This window comes from Syngnathus floridae, chromosome 9 (genome assembly GCF_059516105.1).
Source record: "Syngnathus floridae isolate MCC-2025c chromosome 9, RoL_Sflo_1.0, whole genome shotgun sequence".
Taxonomy (NCBI): domain Eukaryota; kingdom Metazoa; phylum Chordata; class Actinopteri; order Syngnathiformes; family Syngnathidae; genus Syngnathus; species Syngnathus floridae.
In genome coordinates this window covers 10,497,902-10,515,241 of record NC_142421.1, presented here as the reverse complement: position 1 = coordinate 10,515,241, position 17,340 = coordinate 10,497,902, and the positions used below count along the sequence as shown (strand labels likewise).

The 17,340-nt window shown below is 39.9% G+C and overlaps 1 protein-coding gene and 1 long non-coding RNA gene across 5 annotated transcripts in view; both read right to left on the bottom strand.

Annotated features, from left to right (window-relative positions):
- Positions 1 to 6,175: 6,175 nt before the first annotated feature.
- LOC148393440 (uncharacterized) lies at positions 6,176 to 14,854 on the bottom strand. The gene is made up of 3 exons (XR_015860585.1): positions 14,791 to 14,854; positions 6,906 to 6,982; positions 6,176 to 6,670 (listed from the first exon to the last, which is right to left on the bottom strand). It is a non-coding gene; the product is annotated as an uncharacterized LOC148393440 (long non-coding RNA).
- A 273-nt stretch (positions 14,855 to 15,127) lies between these two features.
- The window catches only part of ate1 (arginyltransferase 1), a 32,669-nt gene continuing 30,456 nt past the window's right edge, over positions 15,128 to 17,340 (bottom strand). For all 4 annotated transcript variants that reach the window (XM_088384933.1, XM_088384931.1, XM_088384932.1 and 1 more), the window contains one exon: positions 15,128 to 16,632. In XM_088384933.1, coding sequence (XP_088241059.1) covers positions 16,454 to 16,632 — 179 coding nt within the window. In that variant the 3' untranslated portion in view covers positions 15,128 to 16,453. The remainder of the gene's footprint in view (positions 16,633 to 17,340) is intronic.

The following is a 17,340-nucleotide window of genomic DNA, read 5'->3' as shown; positions in this document are numbered from 1 at the left end:
AAGTTGTAAATTTACAAGAATAATATTTTTCAGGTCATTTAAAACTTTAACCTAAAAATGTAAAACTTTATTTTTCTTGAAAATACCTAACTTTTATAGTAAATATCTGAAACTTCATTCTCATAAGATAACTTTATTCTCTTACTTAGGAATGCGAAGTAAAATCTTGTTTCAGGTGCTTCTCTCACATCCCACATATCAAAATTTAAGTGCAAAAATATAGTAATTAATATAAAAATAATTAATATAGTAATATATAATAATAAAATGAGAATAATATAAAAAATATACGTAGTAACTAAACCTGTAAATCAATCCCCTAAAAAAACTTTGCCTTAGATAATAAGTGATCTTTGTCTTAAACACATTGTACAATATGCATGTTGACAGTCTGGCCTCCAAAGTCTTGTTAGTCTTTTGAAGCATATTTTCCTATAAAAAAAAAATTGGCCAAATTTGTGTCACACTGGAACTGCTCCCTCTGCCACAGAATAAAATATGGTATCTTGCATCATCATCTTTCCATTGACTAGAAACTTACAGACACATCAACATTTCTTTCACTTTGGTAAACAACTTAACATTAACTGAGTTCTGCACTTTACTAAGTGATTCATGTGACTTTAGATCAACAGGCAACTTGTCCTCCTCCCCTCCAGATTCCTCACGTTTCCAGCCTAGGACTCAGGAGTTTGAAATAACTGGGATGCGTACAATTCAACTAAAAGTTGAGCACAAAACCAGAAAGTGATGTTTCTAGGTCAGATAGGAGCGCTTGGTTGTTTTAACCCCTCCCGTTACAATGTAAAATAAAAGTGAAATAAGGAAAGAGCAAGACAAACTGCTGCAGTGTGTCTGGATCAGTGTTTACGTTTCGTCCCACATGACTGTCAGTATAGTTTCTAATTTAAAAAAATAATACAGAACTTTTCCCGAGAGGAACACAAAAAAGTGTTACTGACAATTTTATACCTTTTATGAAATGAAAAATGAACATTTTCATTTTTTTTCACTTTGATCCTCTTGTGTGCGTACGTTTCTTAGAGAGGGCACACAATTATCGTCATTCATTCTGGTTATGATTCATATTCATACGTAAGGACTGAATCGTGTACTAACAGTACAGGTAAGTTTGCCCCCCCACACATTAAAAGTACAATAAAGGTTCACATCTTGACATTGGCCATGGTAAAAAGACACTCTTGTTTTCTGTGTGATTTTCTTCCCACATCATGGAACATTGACTTAGAGAGATGAATGTAATTTGGCAATTTTGGCAACGTAACTATTGCAGATTAGACATTTATGCTGACTACAGTGGTCCCAGGAATTTCTTTCCTGGGAGTAACAGGATGCCAGGTTAAATATTAAATGAAGGACAGAACCAGGCTGTCCTCAGTAACAAGCAGCTAGATATCATATCTCACAAGATGAATCTTTATTGTTAATAGAACTCTAATGCAGCTCTAATGTCTGGCACAGACTGAACTCTCTATTGTCAAAGCATCTGTTTGCTATTGGGAATCGTTTCACTTTAAATAAATACGGCTGCTATTTGTGACAAAACGAGCACCAAACAGGTCTGAGGAAACAAACAATGTGTACTTAGGGACGTTTTGACGTGGTCACCTCAGACAGACGCACATTCCCAGCACACACATCGCTCTCATTGTGTTTATAGATTGAGGGGGCCCCGGGAATAAATCGCAAGGTCAACCAATGGGCTGTCCGACCTTTAACCCTCGAGCCAAGAAAAGACTCTGCTCTATGTTCTGATGTCATCAACAAGTCATTACCCCCAACGCTCTCAACACCTCCACTGTTCCACCCTAACTCATTAAGCTTGGCCGTGATTGGACGAGAACCCTGGTCACGGCACCTAAATTACTGCGCAAGGTGGCAGTTATAGAATTGACCTTGGCTGTGTGCTGTTTTCCCCACACCCACATTTAATTCTGTCGGTTGTTTCTCCGTACCTCAATATAGATTACCCTGGCGAGTGGCAAGAAAATAAGAAAAAGGTTCTTCATGCAATGAATAATGTTATGATCAACTGATATTATCCTCAGTATTTGTATATGTATGTAATGTATGCAGAGGAATTTGCAGACTTTTGTCCTCGCTAAAGTAAAAGTGAGGCATTGAGGCAAAGCATATGTTTACTTAGGGGATAGCGAGGTTAACTATTCTGACCGTGAACGCCAATCTATGGCCTAATTTGAGCTGAATGGTCTCCTGAGGTGTAACCTCCTCGCTAGTGCCCTGCCCTTTCACCCCTTTGATACAAGCTGTGTCTGTATTACATCTAGAGATAGAAAGTGGAGAACATAAAAACAATAGATATGATTAAAAAAGGAGATCTATTCTAAAATGAGATAAAAGACACATTTTGGAAAGATCAATCTTGTCATGCCCTTTACTGTCACACATGACCTCTTGGCGAACGTGTTCTGGCTGAGCCCATTTATCGATTTAACCAAACGTGTTTGTAAAAATGTGCGGGTCCAAGTAAATGGAATTTCTCTTACGATACTCCAAATGAATTTATGACACTTGGAAAAGAACTCTGTTGTACAGTACATATGATAGTTCCTCTGCCCTGGAAATCCAAATTGAAATTATGGTAATCAAACATTCCATTGTAATATTGTGCTTAATGCTTACACAACCTCCTGTGCTTCTTGACAGAGGATCAACTGCGGGAGAGTTGGTTCGACTCTACGCTTCAGGTTGCAGCATGCCCTTCGAGCGACTCAGACTGACAGATTTACATTATGTCCCACAACTTGCAAGTCCTAATCATGAGCTTGAGCTCTGGCATCTCCCAAAAAAGTAATCTTTTAGTATTTGCCAGGTTCTATTTTCACCACCCACTTGCCCTCAGCAATGTTTGAAGTTGTGAGTTGTGCAAAGCAGGATGGATTTAAAAATGTCCTCCAGGCGTGTAAACTCAGCAAGTAACATTGGGTGCACCTGGACCGGCTGTTCTGCAGAGCTGAACACACCTAAAAAACAAAACAGCTTTTATCTAAGTAATTTATAAAAAGAAAGACAAATCTGAAACATGCCAGGGAAAATCTATAGAATCTTTCTTTGAGTAAACAGGCGTGTATGTCTGAACATGTGGTGACTAATGGATGTCCTCGTTTAACAAAATGTACTGTGCAAAATGAATTAATCAAGCTCCAATGCTCTACTTCATTTCAAAGCACTTAAAGCAGTTTGGATGCCTTGTTAGTGCAGATTCCATCAATCATCATCATGTCACGCTGGAAAAATGGGACTAGGCCAACAAGTGCAAATGTTTCAGCAGAGCACATTTCAACAAAGTGAGTTGGTCTTAATGTAATTTGTGTCACAAAGAGCCAGACAGCAGTTGTGGACTGGATTATTTATTTATTTATTTATTTATTTATTTAGACATTTATTCGTTCGTTTGTTTGTTCGTTCGTTCGTTTATTTATTTATTCATTCATTCATTCATTCAAAAGACATTCACACCTATGATTTTTTTTTATTTATTTATTTATTTATTTATTCATTCATTCAAACACATTCACACCTATGATTTTCTTTCAATTTGTTTATTTATCTGTTTATTTATTTATTTATTTATTTATTTATTTATTTATTTATTTATTTATATATACATTCATTCATTCATTCATTCAAAACACATTCACACCTATGATTTTTTTTTTTCCCAATTAACCTAACATATTTTTGGGGAATGTGGGATTAATGGGATGAAGCCTAGCAAGAAAATTCAGGTGCAAGAAGAATATGCACTCAGTGTGGATTTATTTGTAACAATATTCCCAAGAGCTAAAATAAACAGGGAGATAATCAGCACTTTAGTTTCCTGGAAAAGAGCAAAACTAAAAAAAAGTAAGATTTGAGAGGGAACGATCATCTTGAAGCCATTACACCGAAGCTGAAAATATCAAAAGCCACATATGAGCTCTTATGATCATCTTTAACCCTTTGAGTGTTTGTTGTCGTTAAACTTATTACCAGCGTGGCATAAAAACACTGTGGGAAAAAAAACTCAGCTTGCAATTACTGTAAGAGAGAAAGTCAGTAAGAGAGACACACCTTGTAAGACGATCCCTGATCCTCATCCTCATGTTCACACTGAGCACCCCTCCCTCGTTGCTATTGCACTGACAAAATCTAGCAGCAGCACCCCAACCATCGTTCTCTCATTATACAGAAATTTCTCGACCTGAAAATGAATTGAAAAGGTAATTGATGATTGAGAATTTGTGTTTTGCAGTTTTGTGTTTTTTTAAATGAACTACAATTTATCCTGATGAGGACAAAAAAACAAGCCTGACATTTCATTATGTTCTGTCATAGGAGATGATGGGTTGAGAAATTATCGGGTCGCTGACCTCTGACACCTCAATACAGACAAAAGACAGCATAAGGGCGAGGGGGGGCCAGTGTTTAAGTTTCACACCCCTTCTCAAATGTAGCACTGGGTTGGAGGTTTTGTGCAATTGCTCCTTCTGTGGGAGGCCAAGTGCTTGTCGCGTAGACAATAATCCTGTGACGGGTAGAGAAATAGAAAAGATGCAGGAAAGGGGAGGAGGGAGGATAGTAGAGCAGAGAGTGAGTAGAAAGAATGAGGAACATGAACCAAGGTTCAGTTGACTACGAGGAATAAATCACAGGTGGAGTGAGAACATGACACCCCTGGGCTCACTGTCTTGTTTTCTATCACATCTTTGAATTTGCAGCTAGTAATGATCACTTGTTGTTTACGACTTTCGGAAGCCCAATCGATTGCCGTGTAAACATCACCGAGGGTACAGAGAGATAGTAGTGGGGTGTTACGTGCTTTCAGAGAAAAAAGAAAAAAGGAATTCATTCACACGTGGTGGGTCAACTTGTTTCTATGAGGAAACTAACCTCCCGGAAATGAAGTTGGGATGGTTTATTAGAATGTAGTCAAACTGTCTTTTGTGTGCAATTCTTTACAGTACAGTTGGAGACAATAAAAGTGGCAAGAGTGAAGTGCTTGATAAATGTCATCTGTTATACTTTCAAGACCTGTTTTTACTGCCTTCAGTTTTTGAAGGAATGTGGAACGTGATACCGCCGCATAGAAACAAGCGTGCAATGGCGTGTTACTTTATACTATAATAAAGATGAGCTCAGTTGTCTATGCAGTAAAAGTGAAAATAGTTTGAAAGGTATTCAACCTGAATAGTGAATACAATGTATAAGAAGGATTAAGTCGAGAGACGTCAATATATTTAAAGCAAGAGTTTCCAGTAGAGCTAATGGACTGTAACTGAGTGCAAAAGATCAACAGGTGTTGGTTTTTACAAGGTTTCTGCAGTATGTCATACAAATGGAATTAAATAAACTCCTCACAGATGATTTGATGGACAGCAAGTGAGACACTGGTTTGCCAAGTCAGTTATGGACTGTTTGGGAAAGGCAGGTCATCTCATAGAAGGAAGGGCAAAGGGGACTTGGTGGGTTATGTTGGATGTGACCACATTGCCTTTGACCCTGACCGGGCTGGATGCCCTTAGACCTCACTGAGCAAGATGCAATCATCAGAACATGCAGTGAGCACAAGTGCAGGTCAATGGCCCGTTAGATTCACACACATTGTGATTCTGAAACATAGTGTAAAATAGATGTAGGAAGCAGAGCCACCTGGTATACAAGGCCACGCCTCCCCATTGTGCAAAGGACAGCTCATGTTAAGCTCAGCGCAGGAAATGAAAGAATGAATTAAGCAATCCTCACAGTCACTAAAAATGGCGTCAGCTGGCTAAACTTGGATATTATCACTGCATGTGAGTTAATGTGAACTCACTGATCTGTAATACAATAAAATGTATGATACAGCAAAATATAGCAACAGGTTTTGATTTGTTTTGTGGCGATACTGTATTTCATTTAAATGAATCGTATCCTTTGATTATCTAAATATCCAGGTCAGAGAACATTATACTATATTTGTTTTATACAGCTAAATGCTTCTTTTTAAATTTGAGTGGCATAAGTAGCTGTGGCTTAGTATACTAAGAGGGACCCATTTTAAAAAAATGCTTGGAAAATATTCAGTCACTTCACTGTCCATAGCTTTGGAAAAATTAATTTATTTTTAATTTTTATTATTTTGATTAATCAATTTATTTAGAGCACGTTACACCAGGAAATTGAAATATTTTTGGAAGCGTCAACCAATGCCTAAATAAAGTACTGGTGGAAGAATTTAACTATAAATTCCCAATTTGAGCGCTTCATTTCCAAAAGAAGTTTTTAAAGTACTAGCACACGAATGAATGCACGCTCACACACAAAAGAGTAATTGGGTTTGGAGTATATCAGTGGGTGTGGGCCCATCTGCCCCCTGGTATCCGGGCTCAGTGTTTGGGGGGCCACGGACGGCCCGCTTCTGCCATAGACTTTGAATAGGCTGACGGTTGAGCCGAGAGAACCGTGTGCACATGGCCTCCGTGGCTAATCTTCTAATGTATTCCAGAGGTCAGGAGGGTTTCGCACCAAATCAATGGAGGGATTTACACAGCTTTCCCCTGGAATGTGCTCCATCCGCACTCCGCTTCGGGGAAAAACATCCACCTCTGCTTTGCCGGGACATCCAATTTTCCGCAGCATTTAACCACAAAGAAAAGGGGGAGTGCATCTAAAAAAGAGAGAAGGATGGACTCTGAAACACTCATCCCTCTTTTCACTTGCATCCCCAACATACAAATTCAGTAATGGCGGCTGCATTTGCATGATGGATATAAGCAGTATGCATGTGGGTTTTTGGTTCCCTATAGTTGGGGTACTTTTGTATCAAACTGAAAATAACAGAAGATTTACAGTTAGAATTTAGAAAGAAATAAAGAACTGGTGAAATATTCCAGTAAACATACCTGAGCTTGTGTCATGTTGTGGAGTCGTGCTCAGTGCTCTTCTGTGGATCTTAAATGTTCTCCCCATGCTTTAGGCCCTAAAGCATGGGGAGCATGGTGTCAAACTCATTTTTTTCACGGGTTGCATTGTAGTCATAGTTTCTTTCGGAGGGCCATTATGACTGTACCCAAATAAATGAATGAGCACTTCATATTGTATACAGTAAAAGCTACAAAACAAACTGATAAATAACTCGTTTTCAAATCAGACAAATAAAAACTGGTCAAATATTTAAAAAAAAAAAAATATTATTAAAAATGAAAACAATTTCCAATTCTAGTAATGACACGAATTTGATGCACAATTTGTCTTCGCGGGCCACATCACAAAATGATGTGGCGGGCCGTATCTGGCCCCCGGGCCTTGAGTTTGACACCTGTGCTTTAGGGTTTCTCCGAGAACTCTAACTTCCTCCCACATTCCAAAAACAAGCATGTCAGGTTAATTGAAAAATATCAAATTGCCTAAAAGTGTGAGTGTGAATGCTTGTTTTTCTGTAGAGTATGTTTTAACTTTTTGATCAGACCTGTGTGAATGTAATAACAATGTTGCAGCAAGCTATTCATGTCTCATCTGACAAAACATTGTTTGCTTACTCTGCATAATTAATGCCAAGTATTACCTAGAAACTCTTATGAGGGAAAAAATAATGTCCCGCAGAAACATTATTGATGACATAGCAACTACGGCCTAACTAGCTTTGACAAGTCTCTACGGGAGCGGCAGTGGAATCAGCAAATTTTCTGAAAGTTAATTCTGAGAGTCTTCCAATAAAGTCAAGTTGAGCGTCAGTCATGTGCATAGGAATGCACTATATGGTGGTTATGTAGTCCCTTACCTCCGCCTCTGCCTCAGGCAGTTGGGCTCGGCTTTAGTCAGGTCATAAATAAGACACTGTGGAGTGCGCAGGACTAGCAAAGCCAGACATGCAGACGCACAATACATGGGCCATGAAAAGGTCAGACAGCCCAGTTTGGACCAGAACAACCTTGACAGACACCCATCGTTAGTGCACACACACACACACACACACGCAGAACCTAGCAGCTCACTTTCACTGCCCTTAACACCAGTTATAGAGGTGAAAGGTCAGGCCTATATAAAAGCACCCAACCAGGGATATTTAATGGTATTGTCTTGGGTGTTCGACAAAAAGAAGCAATGCAGACAGTTGTTGGATAGAGGAGAGGATTTATGGAGATGCATGTGGTGACGAGCCGCAAAGTCTGACTATGATTAGGAGCCTTCTTTTTTCGTTGCATGATATGCTGACTCCAGTGTTATGATTTGGACTTGCGCAGACCACACTTCGCTTTGCATGCGAGATCATTTGTCAGTCAGCAGAGGACATTCTTTCCTAAAACGTTTGACATTGTTTCAAATCTGTACTGTCAAAATCCCCACCCCCATTGAGTTTCAGCCTAATTTTTTTTCTCAATCAATCTCATTTTTGTGCAATTCTACACTGCCTCAATGCTACGTGATCTGTGTTCTAATTTGTTAACATCATTATTCTTTTTGTACATTGAATACATTTACAACACATTTTGCCACTTTCCGTGGACTAAAAATGACATCACATGTGCGGAGAGCTCAGGTAAGGACCAATCACGATTTTTTCTCTTTGGTCATGTGGCAATTGCAAGCTGAACCATGACTTGTTGCTCCCTGAAAAAAAAATGAGTCCAAAACCCTGCATTATCAATTTTGCTAGTAAAAAGTTGGCCGTAAAAGGTTTTGCTTTGACCTACTATTCAGAGGTTGGAAATGGTGACATCATCATGGGCTAGTGCACTGGCCCCCTGAGGTTGAATTTGAAATCTGATTGGTTAAAGAAGAATTCCTTTGCTAATACAAGTTACTTTGACCAGCACTTATGATTCTGAAGTCTTTGGGCAGCTTATATAGACAATTATAAAATCAAGCAACAGATCTCTAATGTTGTATCCAGATTCCATGGCTCTACATTCCATCCTATCAAGATCAGCATCATGACAACCCACCCCCACCGTGAGTCGGGTATCCGGCTGTATCCTCCTCATTGACATGATCTCTCCATTCATCTGTCAATGCGCTTCCTGAGCACGGGGTGACTTGAGGGGGTGAGCAGTTTGATGAATCCATAAAAGGCCACCACGTTAGGCCACCAAGGGCCCGGATGGCCTTTGCTTTCCCGCAGACTGTCTGTCTGTCAGACTGCGCTCTGACTGACAAGCGCAGTCACCCTGCAGGCCCCCAGCTTCAGGCACTCCATAAGAACCACCCTGAAGCCTCCTCATTTACATATAGTGTACATTAACTGTCTGGCCTGAAACTCCTCAACAAATGACAATGTGTTTTGCACTATTGTAACTTGTGGGCCCACCGCTGGAGGAGGTACAGGCAAGGTGCCCATTGAGCCAAACTCATCCATTCATGAAATTGATTCCTTTCTGTCCCATTCCAGCCTGGTTGAAAAAAAGAGACTATGCTCAATTTTCCTTCAAAGGATGGAGTTTGAAGGGCATTGAAGGAGATCAGGGATGAGCAACACGGAAAAACGTGGCTGTTTTTGGTGTTTTAATGCAACATAAGAAAAACATATTGTATATACTGGCTGATGGGTGGATTGGACATCTTCTGTAAATGTTGTCATTTAGTGCCTTATACTACATAACAGCAAGTTCATACTAAAACATTTCACAGGTGGAGATGCACATTCAAAACTTTAGAGGTCACATTAGGATCACCTGTACTGTAGTTAGAGTGTATTTGAAGCCGATACTCATGTACCGATATTCCTTGGAGCTCGAGCCAGGTGCCAGTCCACAGCTCTGCATTTTACCCCTCTATTGAGAGCTGGAGGTGGAGATTTAATCCAGCAGAGGCTGGCCCCCTTTGTCAGACAAACATGGTGTTGATGGAAAGTTGTCCCTTGGGCCAAGAGCGCTCAGGTCTCAGGTCAGCTAATTTTGTGATGTGAAGCTGAATTAAGGTGAAATTACATAGGAGAAAGGATGACAGGCTTGCTGACAGATAATGGGATAATCTGAAGGGCAGGCACAGACTTCACACTTAGTCACAGTAAATTAAAAAGGATGAGGTCAGGAAAGTTTGTGATGCTAATCGCCACAATAGCCACCAGTAAGAATAATTCAGTTCATACATGACATACTTGTCACCCCATCTGTCTCTACAAAATGACACTTAATGAGTATATTAAAAAAAATGAATCCATATACACAAATAAAGTGTTGCTTGTGATTGCGTTTCCTAAGCTTGCTGTACTCCCTCATCCATTTTGCATCCTTGTGGTAAAACTGGCACAGATCGTTGAGCGATTTCCTGCACAGACGTTTTTGATTCTGATGCTGATCCTTCTCACATTCCCTCCATGTGTGGTGGGGACCATCTTCTTCCCTTTTTTGTTTACCGAGCAAAGAAAAAGAGAGACCGCAAACCAACGTGGCTGCTCATTTTTACCATAGATGAGAGAATAATTCTTGTAGCCCAGCTTACCCTGGGATGTTTCGACTTCCTTTCCCACAGCAACGTTTTTATGTTACTCCTACCACTGAGGTGATGGTATAGTGGCTTGTAAACATCAACCTGGAATAGTCTTCCATAGAGATTTAATTGGTTCCGCAACTCAAACAGACTGACATTGACTGCAACACAGACCAGCAGAAGAAAGTATAAAACTATCTGTGGACCAAAAGATGAAGTACACAAAGAGAGTAAGTAGAATGGAAATGTGGTAGATAGCTTAACCTATGTAAAAAGGGGTGAGGATGGGGGCGGGTTGGTGAAGAAAGAGAAGGAGGAAGAGTATGGTTTTATTTTCCCAACTCCAGATTCCTGGGTAATGACTGGGCTGTAATAGCTGTGAGCCTCAATTGGCCAAATGAAACAGGAGGCCAGCCAGTCCAGTGATGTTTATTTCTCCCCATTCTTCACTGAATCCCCTTTCCCTCATTTTTTAACCACCCGCCCAAAAAAAAATCATAAACAGAATCAGCCTTTCATTTGTCAAGACGCACCATGTTTTCTTCTCTTATTGATACCCCTTGATTTTTGTGCATTCAGCAAAGGCATCAATCCAAAATAAGGATTTGTGGTTTTCAAGCCAGTGGAGGGGCCATTTTCCAAGAAATCCCCTCAAACCACAACTTTATTTGTGACGGCCTTAAATGTTGACCAGAGTAAGTGTCGAGGTTCTGCAGCTTTTTGGCCCATACTATCTTCCATTATTTATTTCACATAAACTTTGTTAAAACAAAAGAGTTCAAATATTTCTCAATAAACCAGAAAGAGATTTGAAAAAGCTGTATGAAAGGACCCCAACAATCATGTTAAGCAAATTACAATTACTTTTTTGCAATGGGAAGCTATTGTACAGATGGAATTCAAAATGACCTACCATACACAACACAAAGTGGATGTAATATGCCCCAAATTATTTTTCTGTCATAGATCTCTATTTTAAATGCTGCAACTTTTTGAAGCATCACAAATCATGTTGCATACGCTCTCATGGAAAACAGAATCAAACAACAAATGTGAAAATGGTAGTTGTCTGCAAGATTGATGAGCTTGTACAAGCAACCGATGGGCCTCAGTCCAGCAGCCACAGTGACTGGATGAGAGCCGGACGGCCAGGCGGCATGCCATGGCACATTTCTGGGGTCAGTCATCATTCTCTTCTGTCTCTATATTGCTGAGCGATTCATATTTGGTGTGAGCAGGGATTCTGGCTATAGTCCCTATTTGGGTTGATTTAAGGGCGCCATGAAGAGACCACAAAGTCAAAACCGAGACGTGATTGCGCTATTTGACACAAACAGTGTTCAAGCAAAGAACAATCAGGAAAATATTTCAAACAATTGTGGTTTAGGCAGAGTCATCGACTGCCTTGATGCAGTCTGAACTCACAGAAAAGGAATTGTTTTGTTGAATGTCAATCAGCGGGGCTTATTTAACACATTCAGCATTTGGGGTCATGTATAGAGCATCATGCCGAATTTGCATCAATCGATTGCATTGTGAAAAGGAGCAGATCATTTTCAACACTAAATTGTGTAATATCGTATTTTCTGCACTATAAGGTGCACCGGATTATAAGGCGCACCTTCAATGAATGGCCCATTTTAAAACTTTGTCCATACATAAGGCGCACCGGATTATAAGGCGCACCTTCAATAAATGGCCCATTTTAAAACTTTGTCCATATATAAGATATATACGTTTGGCCCGCGGGCCGGACTTTGGACACGCCTGCTGTAGGGGCTCAATATTGGTCCATATATAAGGCGCACCTGATTATGAGGCCCACTGTCGGCTTTTGAGAAAATGTTTTGAGGTTTTTAGGTGCGCCTTATAGTGCGGAAAATACGGTAATTTGTTAAACAAAACAAACACACACACATATCCATGCGGACTGACCAATAGTAAACATCTTGGTGAGAAAAAAAAAATGATTCTGAGAAAATACAAACATTTCCTGTTAGCCATGTGAGGTTTTTCTGCAATGACGTCATTCACACGGGTGTGGTTGCGTCAGCTTCATGAAGCCATAAACATTAAGAGTTTTACAATCTTAATTAGACACCCTTTTCAGCCTTCCTCCACAGGCCAGCTACCCATCAGATGCCGAGCAACCCCCCTCGACAACAAGAACAGCATTCAAGGGGCCAAGATTTAAAGCTCTGCAAATATTGACTGCTCCATGGCTTTCATGGGCCAGGCCTAAGAGGGAACAAGTCGAACATCCACCTGTTTTCCCAGCGGCTTGGCCACATCCAATAGAACGCGAGGGCAGTTTCCTTGCCGGAGATAAATGAGATTTAGGTCGGAAAAACAGCAGGGAGAGGGAGTGAAAGAAGATTTAGAGACAGTGCACATATGAGAGGAGGCTAGTTGGTCAACTCCCACCACTGCTTGAAGATTTGACTATTCACACAGAGGCATTAGTATTCTAATGCCAGTGGGAATATGTATGACTGCCTTTGAGCGAATGAGATGCAGAGGCCTGAGCCAGAGAGGCAGGAGAAGACAATGAAGACAAGGAGAGACATTTATGTGTTTGGGACGGCGGTGAGCACAAACACATTGAGGCTGTTAAATGACGACATTTACCTCACTTAAGTCGAACGGTCCCCATTATTCTTCTGTTGCATTAAAAGCAAGAAGGGGGGGGGGGGTTGCTTTGTGTTTGTATTGTGACGGACTTTCACAAAAAAATGTTTTACCAAACAAAGAAAAAATAACAGTTTATCATATTATGATTCAACTTACTTTGTGATTTAGTTTTCATCTAATGGCCCACAATTTATTCAAATTGACAAATATCACAATAAATTTGATAATATTGAAAAGCTCAATAAGCTCAATTAAATTGGAAAAAACAGTATGGGTTTCTCTTTTTAGATTTGAATCACTGAAACGAATTCCATTTTGCTCCTGTATTGAATACACCTTACTTTTTTTTTTTTAACACAACAACTTGATGCTTTAAGATATTTTCACTGCATCCAAACTGGACATATTAGAAGCCCCATATCAAAATTCTCCTCATTATTGTCTCCACATTGTCTCCCCTTGACCAAAGAGCAGTCTGGTGATAGTGTGTTGAATCTGGATGACAGAGGTCCAGCAGGAGAGGGTCCCCTCACCCCCCGGGACTTTTTCTGATAATCCCCAAGAGAAAGACTGGGCATTTAGAGTGAGATATGCTTAATCCAGGGTGGCCTTGCTAACAAAAGAACCTGGCACTTCCTCTGGCTTGGGAGCTTCCGTTGATTCGGGGGGCCTGGTGTGGGTGCAGTGCAAACACACATCAGTAATACACGTCTGATTCACAATGGAACAGACAAAAAATGTACAGTTTGGACATACATAGACAGGCAATCATGGACAAAATAAATGGGTGTGATGGGACCAATTAAATGAGGAGCCCACACACAGAGGGGAAAGTACACATAAAAGACGCCCCCAACAAAAAGTATAAGGGAGTGTGATTTTGTGTTCTGTTCCAGTGGTGAAATACAGAATGCGTGTTCTGGAGGGATCCAACGACGCTCAAAACATGTCACGGTCTACTACACGCCATATTTACAAAGAGAGAGGACGCTTCATGCATGGGTGAAGGTCCTTCTGGTGCGAGAAATACGGTAATCACATAATTCATCACAGTTTTGAGAATAGATTTTTTTTTTACACACAATTCTGCATTTTAAGATATTTGTCAACATTTTAACTTCAATTTGAACATTTTAACATCTGACAAACTACAAGTTGTATTTATCTCCTGCTTTTGCTCGCACCTGCTAGTTTCACAATAAAAGCATACCCATTTGCAGCTTTAAATGTCATTACAGGGAGATACTTCACTTTTTCCCCATTTAATTTTTTTCCAACATTAGAATAAGGTCATCGGCAATTAAATGTAAATGCAGACCTCATATTTGGTGAGGCAATTTTACTCCAGTCAAGTCCAAGGCTCCAAGGGCTGCCATGCTGTGTCATGCAACATTATGAACTCGCTACAAACCAGCCGAGCCGTCCAGGTTACTTATTTTGACCGCAGCACTAATGCTGACTGCGCTACGTGGCCTCCACCAAGACAAACTTTTCATGACAGTGCCATGTGTGTGTGTTGTGAATGTGTGTGTTTCCTCATGAAACTTGAAACAGTATTGGTGAGCCTCAAATTCCATTGAGGAAGAAAAAGCCCCACAGCCACACAGCACTAAATCATAAATTAACCAAGATTTAGGTTTTGGGTAATTATTGGGTTTCAGTGAAACAAACAAATGTCCTGTGGAGTGACGGGAACGTACGCAGCACAATCAAACCTGGAACACTCACCCGCATCAGTACTGCAATCCTGGAGATTTAGCCTGTCCATCAGTTCTAATTCCTGAGGACACAGACTCACTCTTACCAGGTTGAGTTTAAAGAAGACGCTATGGTGGTGAAAACAGTGTTCTTGGATTTGGTTGAAGGCAGACAGGTTTGAACTTGTGCAAGATCGTGAGCTGTTCAGAGTAGTGACCGAAACAAAAACAAATCTTCCAGTCAACACCTTACTTAGCAACCATTTTCTTTCCTCACTTTTTGAGACTATTTTAGAGTTGTCATTTCTCAGAATTCTCAGGTAAGACTGTTTAAATGTAAGTGTCAGATAAAAAAAAAAAATCCCATGGTCCAGCAGGCAATATACAGCCCTTTATTTGGTTAAAATAATGTTGGAAAAAAACAACAACATACAGCCATCTATGAACATGAATACAAAGGCCTGACTTAACAATTGCTGTCACGCGGTTTATGATGAGGATGGTTTTGGGATATCTAATGGTAGTAATTAATTAAAAGTGAATTTTCAATGGTGAAAAACATTTGAGAAATATTTCGTCCATCGGCAGGAATGGAAACTGTAACAGATATGAGGCTGCTTGAATCTATTTTCAACATTACCTAAGCACACACAGGATCAAAAGTACATTTAAGGGATTGATCCCTGTGAGGTCAAGTGTACATAGTACGTATATACTGTCTATTCATAATAAAGACATATGAGTGATGCCTACGTTGAAGGTTTTCATGGGTAAGATTGCATGTAAGTGGCAGAAATGAGCACAGTGAGACTAGAGGGAGAGGCAGCTGAAAGCTACTAAGTCACAAACAGACAAGAAAAAAAAAAAAGAGACAACATTTCCACCTAACAGTACAACGCTGTTCATCTTGCAACTGGTTTGGTTAAAGTCCTGCTTGTCTTTCCATTGCAGCCATGAATGCAAGATATTAATTACGTATAATGGATAAAAATAAATAAAATATATTAGGGAGAGGACAATAAACCTCACTTGATTAGTTTTGGCAGAAACATTTATATCAGCGTGTGGAATTTGACGCATCTACCATTCAAATGAAGGTTACATGATGCTATGTTAAAGAAATTGCGCCATAATGATTTCACCACAGCAACCAGCAGTGTTCAAGCAATTCAGAACTAGTTTTTTGGCTAAAAGAAATAATAAAGGAATTGAAACATAATGTGATTTCTTTTGAAATTGCATCCTCTCCTGCTTTGTGGAATAGAAACTGTACTGCACTTTCTGACATCTTAAGTCAATGTTAAGATGACAATGGCTCAAGATAAATCAAGAAAATTGGTTTCAATGCCCAACCAGATGGCTAATATAATAGCAAAAGCTATAAGCTATGATCACTGCATTAGATATGCAAAGCAAGAGTGACATCTTGTATCATTAGTATGAAAACTACCAATGAACTGTCTAGATCCATAATATTAATATGTACTACTGTGGTTGGCAACTGGCAGGCTGCTGGGGAAAAAAAATGGTATGGTATAAATCATTTGCCAAGCTTGACAATCGTAATACAACAAAATGATGTGTACCGTACTGTTCTGAACCACTATTGTACTGCTTGGTTGAAATTAAGTTTAAGTGACAGACTGTTGCTGGGAGGTGAATATTAAAAGCTTCAGTGGTGCGATTCTTTAAGGTTAGGCTCGGTACAGTAAAATTCTTTCAGCACAGTTCTGGCCAACTAAACTAGCGTATTCTCTCACTTCCGGCTCATCATTAGAGCCTTTCTGTTTGCGGGCGTAGACAATGTAGGGCATGACGGTCCGTCTATGTAGCACCAGAGCTCTGCCCACGTCTTTCAAGACCCGAGCATCTCCTGCAAACAAAAACATACAGATGAGCATCCAAACAAATTCAAGAAGAAAATGAAGTGTAACACAATCACCTAGCCTCAATTTCCTTCCCTCCCTCTCACTTACCTCCAAGTAGCTTGGCAAAGTTGCTTCATTATTCCGAGAAGCAGCTGGAGGAGCATAAAGCAATTTAGCTCCAGAAAATACTAACTACACCTCCCTCAACTTGAAGTCATGGCAATGCATGAGAGGGCTAGTTAGCGCACCTTGTTTATGTGGCCTTGCTTAGAGCTGGCTTGCTAAACTCAGCATCTCATTAGGTCCTGTGTCATACACTGCCAGCATCTATTAGGCCAGTGAAAACACTGTTCTTCTCAAAAGTGCATGTGCAGCTGGAGAGGTGCTTGGAAAAAGGGTTGAAAAATGACAATCTTTTCTTTGTGATCAAAATCTTCACCTCCTGAGGAGAAAGTCTGAGCCAAAATAACCGGCGCCAGTAAGTAGAGCAGGGGTGTCAAACTCATTTTTTTTCGCGGGCCGCATTGTAGTCATAGTTTGTTTCGGAGGGCCATTATGACATAAATGTATGAGCACCTCATATTATATACAGTATAAGCTACAAAACAAACTGACAAATAACTCGTTTTCAAATCAGACTAGTAAAAACTGGTCAAATATTTAAAAAAGAAGAAGATATTTTTAAAAGTGAAGACAATTTGCAATTTTAGTAA